The sequence below is a fragment of the Salvia splendens genome, chromosome 3 (genome assembly GCF_004379255.2).
Source record: "Salvia splendens isolate huo1 chromosome 3, SspV2, whole genome shotgun sequence".
Taxonomy (NCBI): Eukaryota; Viridiplantae; Streptophyta; class Magnoliopsida; order Lamiales; family Lamiaceae; genus Salvia; species Salvia splendens.
The window spans coordinates 19,496,684-19,514,816 of record NC_056034.1 but is presented as its reverse complement, the minus strand read 5'-3'; the positions used below and the strand labels follow the sequence as shown (position 1 = coordinate 19,514,816).

The window sequence follows — 18,133 nt, the reverse complement described above, 5'->3', positions numbered from 1 at the left end:
AAAATTTTTTAGACAAAGGATTCCAGCGGACTCACCGATATGCAAATACTCGTCGAAGAGGTCGGCCGTTTGCCCATTAGCGAGTTGTCGGATGGCACACGTACACTTCTGCAACGGCGTGATACTTTGCCGGCCGGTTGCATCTGGACCTGGTTGGAAGAATTCAACACGCGCGGACAATGTGTTGACAATTCGCATAAACAAGCGCTTTGACATGCGAAAACGGCGCCTGAAGTAATCTGCCGGAAACCGCGGCTGGTCGGCAAAATAGTCGGCAACGAGCCTTTCGTGGGCTTCCTCCCGGTCACGATGAATGTAGCGGCGAATTGATCTAGTTCGTTGAGGATGAGAAGCGGGGGTATTCGCCGCGACATATGCGTCGTAAGCGGCACGATGTTGTTCGTAGTATTCTTGTTCTTCGCGCTCCGCTTCCGCCATAAGATGGGTGAAATCCATTTGAGGTTTTGAGTGAGAGATGAAGGTGTAGATGAAATGAAGTGATAAATGGATGATGGATGTGTGTATTTATAGATGATTTTGGGGGGAAAAATAAAAAAAATTAAAAAATTCAGAAAAACGGGCAAAAAAACGGCCATATTTTTGGGATTTGGAAAATATATATATATATTTTTTATCATTTTTAAAAATTAAATACCGAATTTTTAATAAAAAAAATCAAAGGCAACGGCTATGCCGTTGCCCAATCGCGTGCCGCCACGTCGCCTGCTCGCTGGCATGGACGTGCTCTTCGCAGCGAGCAACGTCGTGCCAGCGGCGCGAGCGCAGCGGTGGTGGAGCTTGTCCGTGCCAGCATCTTATAAAGTTTGGCATGCTACTAATTCGCACTCTAGCATCAAATATAAGCAACATATACCTTAATTTTAAATGTCTAATAAGCATCTGATGTGTATTTTAGTCTCGTATCCAATTCAATTCACATAATATATCAAGTTTATTAATAAACTCTAATAATACCACGATACTGCAAAATTACTGTGTCGTAAAAAGAATTTTGGTGTCAATCCACAAGGAGGGGAAAGATTGTTTAAACTTTCTAGCAAATAAAAGTATAACATAAAGGTTTGATTTTTGGTTTTCAAAGACGATGACAGATTAAACAATCAATTAGCAATTACTCTCTCTTTCCCACTTTAGCAGTCCCGTTGACTTTTCTTCACTTATTTTATAAAAATGATAGTAATAAATAGTAAAAGTGGAGAAATGGTAAAGTAAGAGAGACTCTCTCTTATTTTACTATTTCTCCACTTTTGCTATTTATTACTATCATAGTCTCTCTTACTTTACCATTTCTCCACTTTTGCTATTTATTACTTTCATTTTTATAAGAGTGATGTCACGATCACAACTCCCTAGTCAAAGAAAGTGTAGCTATTTCGCGACTAAAACTTACTAAAATTGTCTCAATTCATCATAAGATGCTTAATTCAAGGGAGACATTGTCTTAAATGTGTTGAGGGTACAAATCATACTGAATCAGAGTAGTTATGAGACAATTGTCTTTACTAAAACAAGTTCTAAATTTGCGCAACGGAAGAGTACCAAGACGAATGTAATATGTATGAAGACATACTACATCAGCTATCTTCCTACTTATTCAATCTTCTGTCCCAACACCTCCTCGGCTTTGACAACGATCAACCTGCACATTAAGGAAAACAATATGCAGGGCTGAGTACTTGATACACTCAGTGGGCTCATGACGAAAACATTTCTCTTTTAGTTGTCAACCAAGCTGAGTGAACACAGAGTTTTTCTGAAAATAAGTCATGGTCACTAAAACTGTTATTTCTTTCTGAAAATAGACTGCAGTCATTTAAACTTCTGATGATGTACCATATCTAATCTGTGTGAATCGGGAATGTGGCCACATTCCACGATCACCAGACCGGCCAACCTGGCGCTAGCACACGGTCCCTATGTGTACACTAGTCCGAGTAGGGTTTGCGTCCCTACTGGGACCCGAATTCGATTTAACTTGCTTGGCATAGCCAACAGATAGGTAATCATACACAAAACATGGCATGACAACTCATTCAAAAATATTCATGCTTTTCACATAAAACACATTCTGAAAGAAAAGAAAAGAAGCCCACCTCGTTTGCTCAAACTCTTTCAAACGGGCGCTCCCTGACTTGAGATTACTCGTCGTGAGACGACGTTCCTTTACAAAAAATTAATATACTTAAATTAGGCTTTGTAATTATTCATGTAGCATGTATGCATGCCTAAGCGTGTGTTTATTATTTTACTTCCTGCCTTCTAAATTTAGAAGTCTTAAATCTTAATTAAATCGACGATTTAATTTATTCGGAGTCTTGCCGAACTGCTCGGGTATAATATATTCTGGGATTATCTTAAGTATTTTAAAATACTTTCTGTGATTAATGAAATTCTCATCTATTTATTTACTGGGTACTATTTTAACGCGGCTTAATAATTTCTCTTCTTCTGTGATCGATAGAATTAATTCCATTAAACTTTGAATTAATCTAAGATAATGGCTTCAACCAAAACTACACTACCATCCGTCGCTCCCCAGTTTCACTTAAAATTAGTGTTCCACTTTAATTAAGTGGTGTCCAATTTGATTAAGAGAACTGGCCCAATTCCAAAAAAAATGGCCCAATTTAATTAGAAGAGGAAAAAGCCCAATTTTTAAAATCTCCCTTCACCACGTCGGCTTCTCCCTCCTCACTCCACATTTCTTCCCCAACTCCACAAAATCCCCAAATCAAGGCTCAACCCTAAATTCAATTCCATCCCCCTTCTTCCATCGGCGCACCTCACAACGCCGTCCGCTCAACTCCGGCCAGCGACGTGCCTTCACCACCGTTGACGACTCCAGTGACTTGAAGTCAGCGGAGCAGGCGCTGCCGACGGCCTGGTCGTCTGGCTCGATTTTCATTCTCGCCGGAGTGATATCGCTGGAGTCAGCCCAGTCCGCTCCGTCTTTCGCCATTTCTCGCCGCCTCCTCTGACCCAAGAGGACGCCCGGTTACTCTCCCCGTAGCGACGGCGCTGCCCTTGGTCAGCCCTGGCAGTAGCTCCTGCCGCTGCTGTGCAGTTCCTATTCCGGAGATCGCCGTTGACACACGAGCGGTCCCGAAGCAACCCGCAACTGCCCGAGTTCACTCCGAAAAGCCCCGGAAGATAAGTTCTCATCACCAAATTATGTTTCTTTTCGTATTTTGATTTAACCGTGGGAGTGTTCAATTAGTTGTACTGTTATCACTCTTGTGAGTTTGGTTGATCGTTTTAAATCGGTTTCGAGTTTCGATTGATGCAACAAAGTGACATGCTTGATGTTTGGAGTAAAGGGATGGGGAGGATTTTCTTTACCTTCTGTTGAACTCGCTTTGTGAAGGCGAAAGGAAAAGTCTCTCGCAGTTATGATTCTGTCAAGACAAATTGTATATGCTTAAATATCTCAAAAGAGTTGTGGAGATTCATACATGAACTTTGAATGAATTTACCTATGATTTAGAATGGGTATTGAATAAGGAGCTTGGCAGTTCTTCAAACTCCCGGTTTCTGCCGTGAATAAAGGAGTGTAACCGTGAATTTTAGGAGTGGGGACGAAATTTTTTATACTCTCTTTTGCTACTGACTTGCAGATGGACGAATTGTGAGAATGATAAGGGTGAAATTTATGCATGTGATGGGGTTTTATAGGCTAACTTGGTGTACTTTGGGAGGGCTTTAATTAGGCTGCTGTATACCTTGTTGTTATGCATAGTATACTCTTGTCCTTGGCCCCCTTGCAGCCTTCTTTAATTGATTTCGGTGGTACATTGCAGGTGCTCCAGGAGGAGCAGAGGTTGTTGCAGCTGGAGAGGCTGCTTTGTTGGCCTCGTGGCAGCCTTTGCTCAGGCTGGAGTATGCAGAGTGCAGCTGCTGCGGCTGCCCCTTTCGGTAAGTTGTTCCTATTTCTTTTGAAAAGCTCTGCTGCCTCTCTCTACTTAGGAAAACATGTAGTCTTTGATTTTGTTTGCTAGTTTTCATACTTCAATTGCTTTAACTACTTTGTTTCTTTATTGCAGACTTTGGAGAGGATTAACCACTGCGCGGACTTGTAGTTCTCGGCCCAACGGCCTGCCTCGGAATCTGGGCTGAAACCTTGGTAGGAAAAGGACCCGAAGCTAGTTGTTTCATTTGTAAAGAGATAGGGCTTTTCTACTTGTAACCAAATCTCTGTAATCGTTAACGTGTATTCCGTTTCCTTTCAAACATTTGTTATTTATTATCTTGAAATTCTTTAGATTGTATCTCTTTTTTTACTCAAGAAATAACAATCACTCTCTCATTCTTTATCTAATTTCTAGTATTTAATTCATAAATCTCGAGAATCTAGGTCTCGGCTATTACAAGTGAACTACATAAATAGTACCTGATCTTTATTTTATATCGTTTTTGGTACCCGTGAAAAAAATAACCCTAAGTATCAAACATGTGATTTTTTTGTTATGAAGGATATTTTTGAAAATTTCAATTAAATAGTACCAAACATGTGATTATTTTTTTCTTCCTTTCTTATTTCTTATTTCTTCTTCTTCTTCTTTTTTCTTTTTTCTTTTTTCTCATTTTCTTCTTTTTTTTAGTATTTTATCTTCCTTTCTTCTTTTTTTTTTTCTCCTTGGTTTATGTTTCCTCTTTTTTCTTTTCTCTTTTTTTTTTCTTCTTTCTTTTTAGTGTTTTATACATATATCTAATTGCATTCATAATATAAATAAAAAAACACCTGACTAAATTAATTATTTAAAGTAATTAAATCAATTGAATAATTTTATTAAATTATTTTATACTCATTTTACGATTGAAACAAATAACTAAAAATATCGAACTCTTTATATCATTATGAATACAATTCACAATTTAAAATTTTTATTAAGACTATAGTGATTAGTTATTAATTTAATAGTATAAAATAATAATTTATTATTATTATTATTATTATATAATAGTATATGGTTCATAATATAAATAATTATACTATAATTATTTACTAATTACTACTAGTTTTTAGTATAATAACAATAAATTATTGTAAATAATATTAATATTGATTAATAATAATAGTATATAGAGTGAGGAGAATGAGAGAAAATATTATAATATCACTTTTGATACTAGTTTTGTGTATGTTCAAAATATCCTTAATGACACAAATGAGAATATATATTTGTTTAGAGGACATTTTGGGATGAAAATCGCATCAGGTACAAAAAATGTGATTTATAAATACCAAAAACGATATAAAATGAAGATCATGTACCATTTATGTGCGAAAGTAAAAGATCATGTACCATTTATGTAATTCACTCTTTTTACAAAACAAGTGCAGAAAAGTCAACGGGACTGCTAAAGTGGGATGGAGGGAGTAAAAGATTTCACAAACGGAAAGATATTTCACTCAAAGTTGTTCATTAGACTTGAATCATTCTACACAAGCATCAAAAGCACATATATTGAGATTAATTCAACAACCTAATCACTTACACTGAATATGCATATAATGTGTAGTTCATAATTAGTTCAACACTTAATCTATGAATCAATCTTCAATGAATACGAATTCCTGCGGAAGCGCGGGATTAAGATTCACCTACTATAACTTTCTGTTTAATCCACTATTAAATTATCATCGGAACAAGTCAAATTAGATAGCACATTGGACAATTGAACACTCCCAACCTATGTTAAAGAGACAATAGAAACTGAATTAATCAACACTATGCCCTAAAAAAATAGTGTATAAACAATAATAAGCCATTGAAGGTGACATAACACTGGACCACACGTCCATTGCAGATGGCCTGTGTTTGTCCTCGCCGCCGGCTGGTGTAGCTGAGGCGGCGACCCAGCTCGTGATGGCGATGGCAATCCTTGGTAAGCCTCCATTGGGTCCGTATCAACTTCCTTGGGTTAGCAACTGCCTTGTCCTTAAGGCGGACATTCAGAAAATGACTCTGTGTGCTCTCAGTTGGCTCCCATGTGCCTTCCTCCTCGGCTCTATCGGACCAGGATACCTTCCATTGCTCTTGGGGTCTCTAGTTGACTAGGACTGTGCAGACTAACGTCAACCGAACTAGGGAGACACAGCGGGGGGAACTTCCCATGACAAACGGCCGAAGCCCGAAGGTGCATTAATTCTAGACGGAGAGATTTGAGGAAAATGACTCAATTCACATGCCTTTCGGAATTTGGGATTAAATTCACTCAGGGGCGGAGCCAGGAATTGTCCTTAGAAGGGGCAAAATTATAGTACATGAGAAAAATTAGATTTATTGAGAGGGGCATTTATAAAGAAATATGAATAAAGTTGCCAATTTATCAAAGAAATATAGTACATGTAAAAGTTTGAGAGGGGGCAAATGCCCCACATGGAGACCATGTGGCTCCGCCCCTGAATTCACTAACCTTTCGGAATATGGAATCGTGACATGCGAATTTTTCGGAATAATTTGACACCCTAAAATACAAAGCCAATACCAACTGAAGCCATGGCAGAATTCACATCACAATTTGCTGAATTCATGAAGTTCATGAATAAATCTGGAAACAAATCCGAAAACTCCCCAAAGCAGCCACAACAGTAGCAACTGGAGTCCTTGGGAGAAGTCCACCTTGAAGAAAAACTCAATGGGGATAATTATCCCATTTGGGATAATATGATGGAAAGAGCCATCGGAGGAAAGGGGATGACTTCTCACATTGCTGGAGGTTCAGACCCCCCTACTGATGATCCCAGCTACTCAAAATGGCTGCAACGGGATCACTGCTGCTTTAGCTGGATCATAAAAAATCTCGAATCCAATTTGGTGAATCAAGTTTCACAATACAAGACCGCCAAAGACTTATGGGAAGGTCTGGCAGTCACGTACGGGAGCGGAGTAGATCCTTTTCAAGTTCACGACCTACACAGACAGGCAGTGGCGATGAAGTAGGGGGAATTAAGTTTGGAAGCCCTCTGGAACAAATTTCAAGATTTATGGATCTCAATTGATTCTAGAGACCCAAATCCCATGGAAAGCCCAAAGAGCATCGAGAAATACAACAAAGTCACTCAAAGGCACAGGCTTTATCAATTCGTATGGGTGCTAGATGAGAAACATGGCAAAATCAGGCGAGAGATCTTAAATCAGGATCCCTTACCATCCGTCTAGAAAGCCTATGGAATGGTGCGAAGAGAAGTTGTAAATGATAAAATCCTCAAACCCGAACAAGAACAATCTGGAATAGACACTGGACTCGGAGCCTTCGACTGAAGCCGACCACCCTCATCACCGGCTACCCGATTCACATCTACCCGAAAACTAGATGAAGACAAGAGCAAACTAACATGCACACACTGTGGAGGAAAGAGGCATACCCAAGAAACTTGCTTCCATCTTCATGGATTTCCAGAATGGTGGAAGGAGATGAAGCGAAATCGGCAAAATGGGAAGCGCAACGGAGGAGGTGGTATAAGAGCATCGACTGTTATAGCGGGTGGCGACCGAACCCTAAGCCACCTACGCTGACGGAGCAGCGGGCGGCAACAAATCGGCAACCAATACCCCACCGATTCAACAATCCAACGGCGGTGGGAGCAGCAGCACCTCCACAAACGGAGCATATCTGACCAACATAGCCAAAGCTTCGATCTCCATCAACAAAAATTGGACAGAAGGTAAAAATATGTCGACAGCAGAGAGGGTTCCGGTGGAAAATGATGCAGGTGACCAAGGAGAGGGTAGGGTTTCGGCCGAAATGGCTGAAAAAACCCCTCAAAAAAACCCTATTATTAAAATCCCACCCCACATTCTCAACAAATCCAAAAATACACCCCCAAATTTTGAAAATCCAAAAATTCTACCCAAAAAATTTGAATTTTTGCCTGCCATCACCTATACAAACTCTTTCCAATCTCTAGCATACTCTTCATCCTCCAACATAGGACCCAAAGACTACCACTAGATCTTTGACTGTGGGGCAACCGATACCATGTCCTTTGATGAGTCGGATTTTCTTGAAATTACCCAATCCACAAAACATTATGTCCAAACAGCCAGTGGGGAGTTAGCACATGTGCAGGGGAAAGGCATTATCACTGTCTCACCAACTCTTCACCTCTTGAACTGTCTTTATGTTCCATCATTATCCCACAAACTCTTGTCTGTCAGTCATGTCACAAAATATCTTAATGGCAAGTTACTAATGCGACCTCGGTTTTGTATGTTACAGGATATCAAAACGGGGACGATAGTTGGGCGTGGCTCTGAGCGGCATGGACTGTACTATGTGGATGAGATTTCCCAACAGAGTACTGTGATGCTGACTCACAGACTGACTGACAGACAGATTTGGCTATTGCATCGCCGGTAAGGGCATCCATCTATATGATATTTTCACCTACTCTTTCCTGAGTTAGTTTCTTCTTCGTATGTCTTGAATTGTGAAACTTGTGTTTTGGCAAAAAGCCATAGACATTCCTTCAAATTGAACAATACTAGAGAAAAATCTCCATTTGCCTTAATCCATTCTGATGTGTGGGGCCCGGTCCCGGTTACTGGGGGGCAAGGATTTCTATATTTTTTGCTATTTATTGATGATTTCTCTCGAATGACTTGGATATATTTTTTGAAAACTAAATCAGAGGTTTTTGCAAATTCACCGAGTTCTATAGTCTAGTTCAGACCCAGTATAACTCCAAAATTCAAATCCTTAGATCCGATAATGAGATGGAATATGTGAACTCTAAGATGCAATCTTTCTTCTCCGAAAAAGGCCTTGTCCACCAAACCTCTTGTGCATATACACCAAAACAAAATGGGCTCGACGAGCGAAAAAAAAGATATATCCTTGAAATCACCCGAGCTCTCTTGATCGAATCCAATATCCCGAAATCCTTCTGGCCAGAAGCCATCGCCACTGCTGTTTACCTACTAATTCGTCTTCCCACATGAATCCTCAATTTCAAAACTACCCTAGAAATATTTTCTTCTCTTAACTCGGTTCCGTCCTCCTTACATCTTAGGCCCAAAATCTTTGGCTGTACAATATTTTTCACATTCCGAAACATGATCGTGATAAATTCTCACCTTGTGCAGTCAAATGTGTCTTCATGGGATATGGAAAAAATCAAAAAGGTTATCGTTGCTATGATCCTTCAACAGATCGCATATACACCACTATGAATTGCGACTTTGTTGAGAGTGAATATTTCTATAGCCAATCTAGCGGTCAAGGGAAGAGGGAATCAGAAAATTCGGGATGTGACGCCCTAAATTGGCAACCTCTTTGGGGAGAAACCATTCAGGAGAGAGGGAAAATACACAAACTGACATGCCTAGCCAGAACCCTGTCACAGAAGTCGGTCCAACAGAGGAAGTTAGCGGTACCGCCGGGCAGTCAGACTCCCTAGAATAGAACACGCCGCTTCAGGACACTACCGAGCTATCCGACCAGTCTTTGAATCCTAAGGTAATTCTTTCAGATCCCGATATTGGTAATTCAATTGAAACCTCTGACAGTGACATGAGCCATGCAGATGAGTTGTGTACAGAACAAAAGACAGGGCACTATGAATTACCCCAGAGAAGCACGGGGGGTGTTCCTCCCAAAAGATATTCGCCAGACTAGACGAAAATCTCGGTACTCTGTTGCAAACCTAACACAAGGGCACGTCACTGAAATGACAAGGGCATTTGAGACCGCACTTTATGAAGAAGAAGAAATTCCATTGTCCTTTGAGATGGCAATGAAACACAAACATTGGAGGGAAGCCATGAAGAAATAGATTGATGCCTTGATAAAAAATGAAACATGGTAAAAGTTCACTCTACCTCCAGGAAAGAAACCAGTAGGATGTCATTGGATCTTCACCATAAAAAGACGTGCAGATGGTTCAATCGAGAGATACAAGGCAAGATTGGTTGTTAAGGGATATACTCAGGTGTATGGAGTAGACTATGAAGAAAGTTTCTCCCCGGTGGCCAAACTAAACACTGTAAGAGCTCTTCTATCTGTTGCTGCATGTAAGGAATGGCCATTATATTAGTTTGATGTTACAAATGCCTTTCTACAGGAGAACTTGAGAAAAATAAGGAAGTATACATGGAGGTTCCCCTGGGCTTTCACGAAGACTTTGATAAAGGACAGGTTTGCAGACTAAGAAAAACCATGTATGGATTAAAGCAATCCCCGAGAGTATGGTTCGAAAAATTTTGCCAGGCAATGGTCAAACAAGGATTCAAACAGAGTCATTCAGACTACACGCTATTCCTAAAGAAGAGGAACGAAAAAATGACATGTATAATCATATATGTTGACGACGTGATCATAATTGGAGATGATGCCGAAGAAATCCAACATCTTAAAGAGAATCTTTTCAAGGAATTTGAAATGAAGGACTTGGGAGATCTGAAGTACTTCCTAGGAATTGAAGTGTTGAGGTCAAAGCATGGAATATTTCTAAGACATAAAAAGTATGTATTGGACATGCTAGCGGAAGAAGGTCTACTAGACTACAAGCCCGCCGAAACTCCAATGGTGCCTAACCATGGACTGAAGATTTTGGATGGAGTCACGCCTACAGATCGAGAAAGATATCAACGGTTAGTAGGAAAACTTCTCTATCTTTCTCACACTAGACCGGACATCACATATGCAGTTGAAGTTGTCAATCAATTCATGCACCAACCTCAAGAAGACCATATGGACACCGCCATGAGAATAGTGAGGTATCTTAAGGGGACACCCAATTATGGGGTCTTCTTAGAAAATAAGGGAGACTTGGAAATTAATGGATACACTGATGCTGATTCGATAAGCAATCTAGTTGACAGAAAATCCACTAGAGGATATTTTACCTTTGTTGGGGGTAACTTAATCACCTGGAGGAGTAAAAAGCAAAAGGTTGTAGCCCTATCTAGCGCGGAAGCAGAATTTCGAGAAATAAGAAGTGGCCTGATGGAAATATTATGGCTAAGAACGTTGTTAACAGAAATTGGCTTTCCACCTTCTCGGAAAAGTCAACTTTTTTGTGACAACAAAGAAGCTATCAGCATCCCAGAGAATCCCGTGCAGCATGACAGAACGAAACATGTCGAAGTTGATCGTCACTTCATCAAAGAAAAACTTGAAGGAGGTATTATTGAATTCCCGTTCGTCCTATCTGAGGAACAACTTGCAGACATACTGACCAAGGCACTCGGTCTAAAGTTTTCAAAGAATTTCTTGGCAAGTTGAGTATCGGAGATACCGTTGCTCAATTTGAGGGGGAGTGTTGGAAATACAAAACATAAATGGCCGCCCACTACTTATTATAGTGGAAGTCCCTAGAGTACATTCAATATTGTATAGTTCCTAGCTAGTAGAGTTCCAAGTCTCATTTATTGTGTAGTTGAAAGGTCTCAAAATCCCTATAAATACTAGGGTGATGAGTAGTCAAATACAACAACAAATACATAAGAAATACTACATCTCTACTTCTATCTTCAACATGCCTTACCAATCTTGTTATACCTCTCTCGATTACCATCTTTAAGATATGGCTCTCTGGATGTTTGTGGCTTGGTGTTGTCATGCCAATGTGAGCTATATACAGAAGAAGCATGAGACTAGTGGTCCCGACTCCCGTGCAGCTTTCCAAGGATTTTATTTTGATTGTCTGAAATCTGTTATGCGCTGCTTGTATCCTCGCAGTTATAGATATGTCATGTGTTTTCTGATGTATACCATGTTTATTCAGTTCTTGGGAAAGCAGAAAGATGGCAGTGCTCGTCGCAGTGCCGTCTCTGGGAAAAAGGTATGGCTCATTCCTTCATCTGCATATGCAGCATACATGCAATGCACGCAAGCGCTCATGTGTTATTTTCGTTGAACAGCATTCGCAAATATATTAACTTATTCTTGCATTGTTACAATGGTGCACATGAACCTCTTATCAGTTTAATACCCCTTACCAGCATTTACAATATTATGTTGCTATTTTAAACTAATGAATATGACACTTCCTTTTATAGATATTACTGAAGCTGGATAAAACAAAGGAAGACAACTTGGCTGAGAACAACAGGAATGAGCTATTGAAGTTCTTGAATGCTAGTTATGATTGATGATGATTTGTCGTGGATGAATTTCATTGTTATCTTTTTATTAACAGCTTTGGAAAAGCGTACTAATTGAAATGTTTTGTAGCCTTCCATGGTGAAAATTTTTCAATATGTGCTTGATTTTATGTTTTCTGGCAAATATTGTATACTAATGTATCATGGAATTAGATATGCATTATCACGAAAGAGAAAAACTGCTTACGTTTTCCTCGTAAATTTCGTAAAAAGAACTATACAAGGGATGGGCTTAAATAAAGTAAGTGAAGAAACAAAACAAGATATACGTTTTCTGGGAACTCGAACATTTTAAAAGTCGATTTGCATTTCAAAGGGCGTTCCTTATTTTTAATAAACTATAAATCTTTTTACGAAACTTTCTAAAACTTTGTTTTTTTCACAACTTTAAACTTAACATATAATATCATGAACTTAAATAGTTAATCAATTTTTTTCACTAGCCACAAAATTCAGCTACATTTCATTTGTTATTACAGTAAATATGGCTACTATCATTTCATTCTTATTAAAATCAAATAAGATATGATTACTATTGAAAAATGATAGTGATATAATTACAAAGTTGCCAATTGTAGTTGGATTTTGTCGCCGGTGGAAAAAATTCAACAACTATGATACTAAGTTAATAGTTCATGAAAAAAAGATATTTAAAAAATTTGGTGATATTAGGCGATTTAATATCCCTAAAAACAATACAATAATAAAAGGGCAAATTGTATGTAAAGTCATGAACTTTCAAAAAAGTTTGTTTTTCCCGTGAACTTTAAATGTTGCATGAAAAGTCATGTACTTTACCCCCGTGCTCTGATTTCCCAAGTCGGGTTTTTTTCGGCTAAATGTTGCATACGTGTGTATTTAAATTGACGTGGAAGATGATGTGGATGCTAAGTGTGTGATGACATGGCAACCTTTTTTTTTGTTTTAAATTCTGGATTACCACTTGAGAAACTTCGCCACTCAGAAAAGGATGTGAAATCGTGTATTCAACACATGAGAATGAAATCCTAATTTTAATTTAATTCAAAACGCATAAAACGATGTCATTTTATGTGTGTAAAACTACGTCGTTTTATATACTGCCAACGATTTGCCAAGTCACACTTCCGGCGTACCACGTAGGATATGTTTCTGGCGGAAATCTATCGGGTAATAAAAAGAAAAAGTTACACGAGGACTCTATATCTCATGTATTGTTTTAATAAAAGAGTGAACTACATAAATGGTACCTGATCTTTCACTTTTGCACATAAATGGTACCTTATCTTTATTTTATATCGTTTTTGGTACCCCATGACAAAAATAACCTTAGGTACCAAATATGTGATTTTTTTTGTTAAGGAGGATATTTTTGGAAATTTCAATTAAATAGAACCAAATATGTGATTTTTTTTTCTTCCGTTCTTATTTCTTTTTTTCTTCTTTAGTTTATTCTTCCTTTTTTTTGTTCATTTTCTTCTTTCTTTTTAGTATTTTATCTTCCTTTCTTCTTTCTTTTTTCTCCTTAGTTTATGTTTCCTCTTTTTTCTTTTCTCTTCTTTTTCTTCTTTCTTTTTAGTGTTTTATACATACATCTAATTGCATTCATAATATAAATCAATAACAAAACACCTAATTAAATTAATTATTTAAAGTAATTAAATCAATTGAATATTTTTAATTAAATTATTTATGCTCATTTTAGGGTTGAAACACCTAACTAAAAATATTTAACTATTTATCATTATGAATACAATTCACAATTTTAAATTTTGATTAAGACTATATTGATTAGTTATTAATTTAATATAAAATAATAATTATTATTTAATAATTACTAGTACTAGTTTTTACTATTATAGCAATCATATTATTATAATAATTAAATATAATTATAACTATAATTATGATTAAGTATATTTAAATGATATTAAAAAAATAAATAAATTATTAATTTATAATATCAAAATAATAATATTAATATTGATTAATAATAATAGTATAAAGAGTGAGGAGAATGCGAGAAGATATTATAATATCACTTTTGGTACTAGTTTTATCAAATGCCTAAAATATCTTTTATGACACAAATAGAAAAATGAATTTGTTTAAAGTGTATTTTGGGGTAAAATTGCATCAAGTACTAAAAATGTGATTTATAAGTACTAAAAACGATATAAAATAAAGATCATGTACCATTTATGTGCGAAAATGAAAGATTAGATACGATTTATGTATTTCACTGTTAATAAAATTCACTTACTCAAAAAGGGTTCCATTGCTGCAACATTTATTATTGATGCTGTTATGGATTAGGGTTTGAGTGAAAGGGCCCAGCCCACAACCCACACTGTCTGTCCTTATAAAGAAGCGAAATTGGTTTAGAGTTAGCCATAACTATCGGCGCCTGCCTCCCTTTTATCAACTGTTTCCAACTTGAGTTAATGCTTTTTTTTACGCAATTTATTTTTTATTGCAAAGCTCCACTGCACATAGTTCTTCTCCGGATTGTTTATTACTCTCATTCCCGAGATTTTATTTGTGCACATAGAAAATGTTTGGTCCAATCTGCTTGAGCCCTCTCCATTCTAAATCCATGGAGTTTAGCTTCAATGATATTGGACCACATTCCTTTTTTTTTCTTCAATTCCATTTTTTTATTCAGATTTTGTTACTTCCAGTTTTGCCGATTGCTGACACTGATACAAATGTAGTTAGCCTTTTACACGTTTTCAGTACTGCTAATAATCAATGATTGATGTAAAAATGCACCACGAATTTATTATTCAAATCTAACATCCGTTTAGGTTTCTGTCAACGATTTATTATTCAAATCCATATCGGTTCCATCACACGTTTTTATTTTTAAGGAGAATATTAATTGAGTCATTCACTCTTATTTGTTGGTAGTTATCACCTGACAAATTCAAAACAATCGCCCATCATTTATTATGATTCTTTAAATTTATTTGTTTTAGGGGTATTGATTCCGAAAGCTAAACATTGGTCCACATTTGGTTATTTTCCAAGAAGTTGTAAAAAACAAGAATTAAATTTTCTTGTGAAATTAATTATAAGATCATGTGTGTTTAATGAATAAGTAAAATTGTTAAAGAATATAATTTTTGAGATAAATGAACCTTGGGAATATAATTACTAATATTTTTACTTTTCTTGTTTCAAGAATTATCAAGATTTTAAATTTATATTTAAATTATGGAGTATTTTTATATATTAATTTTATAATGAAATGTGAATAGATAAAGTTAAGTAGAATGTGTGGTCAATTATAAAAAATAATAAAAGATATATGAGACTTGTATTGGTGGATGGATGAAAATCACAATATGAATACTTATTGGTGGAATGTGGACCGAGAGAATAAGTCAGTGGAATGTGAGAGTCAATTTTAGTACAATTAGTTTTATAATGTATTGTAAGCGTGAAAAGTTAGTGGGAGTGTGGAATTGAGAGTTCTGCATACCAATAATGAAAAAAAAGAGTAAATAGTTCTTAAAATTGTGGATAATTTAAAATGGCAAAACAACTCTTTAAATGGGACCGAAGAAATAATACTCCCCCGTCCGTCATTAGGAGTCTCATTTGAGTTCGACACGGATTTAAAGAAATGTAAAAGAAAGTGGGTGATAAAAGATAGTGGAATATAAGACCCATTTTTATATATTAGTTTTATAATAGAATGTGAGTGAATGAGTTAGTGGAAACTGATGTGTAACTATCATTTATAGTAAAAGTGAACCGGGACTCTTAATGGCGGATAGATGAAAATGGTAAACCGGGACTCCTAATGGCGGACAAAGGGAGTACTAATTAAGAAAAATTGTAATAAAATAAATAATAATAATCATCTATCTCAATAATTTTAAATTATAATATTTTTAATAAATTAATAATTAAAAATATGATGACGATAATAATTTATTTTTATATATAGTATTATAAGTATAATTTTAATAATTAGATTAATTTTTTTTAATAAGTTAGTATTAGTTTATAACTTCATAGTAATAAACTAAATGCAATGTAACTTCCAGCAGTTACATGATAGACTTGATGGCCTGCATTGACCCCAATAGCACCAATGTTAGACCATCTCTAAAATTACAGATACCTTATTTGGTCTAATAGTACTCCAAAATCAATTTATTTTATTTTTTGGAAAAAATAACTATCTTTATGTTTACACTAAACTTAAACTTAAAAGTTTTTCAAATGTTGAGTAAAAAAAACATAATATAGAGAATATTCTTTTAAGTTTGAGTTTAATGTAAAAGTTTGAGTAAAATTATATTTGATAGAATATTTACACTAATATGAACATGAGTCTAGTATAAATGGTTGGAGATATTCTTTTAAGTTTGAGTTTAGTGTAAAAGTTTGAGTAAAATTATATTTGATACAATATTTACACTAATATGAACTTGAGTCTAGTATAAATGGTTGTAGATGCTCTTAATACACTTTAATTAACGTTTTCACTTAGATATACTATAAAACCACTAATCAAATCTAACATCTGATTATGTTTCTGTCACCAATTTAGTACTTCAAATCCATATCGGTTATGTTACTGTTGACTGGAAACAGTGAGAACTGAGAAGTTACACCGAGCACACGTTTGTTATTTTAAAGAAGAATATTAATAGAGTCATTCAGTATTATTTGTTGGCAGTTGTCACCTGACAAATTTAATTCACGGATAAAGATTCTTTAAATTTATTTATTTTAGGGGTATTGATACTAATATTAAACATTAGTCGACATTTGGTTATTTTCCATGAAGTTGTAAAAAACAATTTCATTATAGATCATGTTTGTTTAATGAAAATATAAAATTGGTAAAGAATATAATTTTTGAGATAAATTAATCTTGGGAATATAATTAATAACAATACTTTCCGTGTTGGGAAAAATTATCAAGATTTTAAAATTTACTTTCTTCATCACATAAGAATATTCACTTTTTCCTTTTTAGTTCATCCTGCAAAAATATGCACTTTTTAATTTTAGAAACTCTTTTCTCTCTAATGAGAAGAGACTCATTCTCCACTAACAATACTTTAATTACTTTTTCTCTCTACTTCTCTCTTACTTTACCAATTTTGCATTAAAACTCGTGACGAACCCAAAGTGCATATTCTTTAGGGACGGATGGAGTATATAAATACTAAACTACAAAATCTCTACTCTTTTTGTCGGTCATTTCAAATACTATTTTGATTTGACACAAGCTTTAAGTAATTGTTTGATTTTGTGAAAAAGTTAAAATTATGTAGAATCAATCTATGTATGAGTAGATGATCATGATACGTTTTCATTTTCTTAAAATTGATTCCTAGTGAATAAGAAATAAAAAGTTAAAATTTATCTCAATAATATGAAGTTATGAAATTAATTAATATATGTGTTAACTACTAATCCATATTGGAAAAAGAGCATTCGTTAAAATCATATTTAAAAAGCTGAAGCTCGCTCAGAACGCACACAGTAAATTAAACAAGTAGAATCGCAAACGGGTCAAGCAGATCTACCGGACCAAACTAGTCAAGCTGAACCTAGACCTATCTGCGTGTCGTCGGACGCGCTATCAGAGCTACTTTCAAAACCTTAACCCACAATATTATTAACTAGTATAGAGAAGTAAGGATCGATCCCATGAGGAAGAAGGTGTTAAACATGCATTCAGGATGTCTTGGGAGGGTTTTTTGGCTACTGCCACACAATCTAAGTGGGTTAAGAATCTACTTGACTTAGCGGAATAAACATAATTCTATCTAATTGGTTAACTAGATGGACTACGTACAGAAACATGCATAATGACTAAACTGGAGACAGCCATTCAAATTGAAGATCAAACAACTAAGAATACCTGTATCTAAAAGAGCATGCTGGAAACTTTTCTAAAATGGACAGACAAAATGCAAAAGTAAAGTAGGGACCAAAATTTCAAAACTAACAAAGCTGACAGAAAAGCTGCAAAAAGCTTAAAGCATAAAACAGGA

The 18,133-nt window shown here is 35.9% G+C and overlaps 1 protein-coding gene and 1 long non-coding RNA gene across 2 annotated transcripts; both read left to right on the top strand.

Moving 5' to 3' along the window:
- Positions 1 to 2,693: 2,693 nt before the first annotated feature.
- On the top strand, positions 2,694 to 4,336 carry LOC121797227. The gene is made up of 2 exons (XR_006049806.1): positions 2,694 to 3,933; positions 4,062 to 4,336. It is a non-coding gene; the product is annotated as an uncharacterized LOC121797227 (long non-coding RNA).
- Positions 4,337 to 11,492: 7,156 nt separating this feature from the next.
- Positions 11,493 to 12,244, top strand: LOC121796440. The gene is made up of 2 exons (XM_042195297.1): positions 11,493 to 11,809; positions 12,027 to 12,244. The coding sequence occupies exons 1-2, from the start codon at positions 11,552 to 11,554 to the stop codon at positions 12,117 to 12,119; spliced, it is 351 nt and encodes a 116-aa protein (XP_042051231.1). The 5' UTR covers positions 11,493 to 11,551; the 3' UTR covers positions 12,120 to 12,244.
- The last annotated feature ends 5,889 nt before the right edge of the window (positions 12,245 to 18,133 follow it).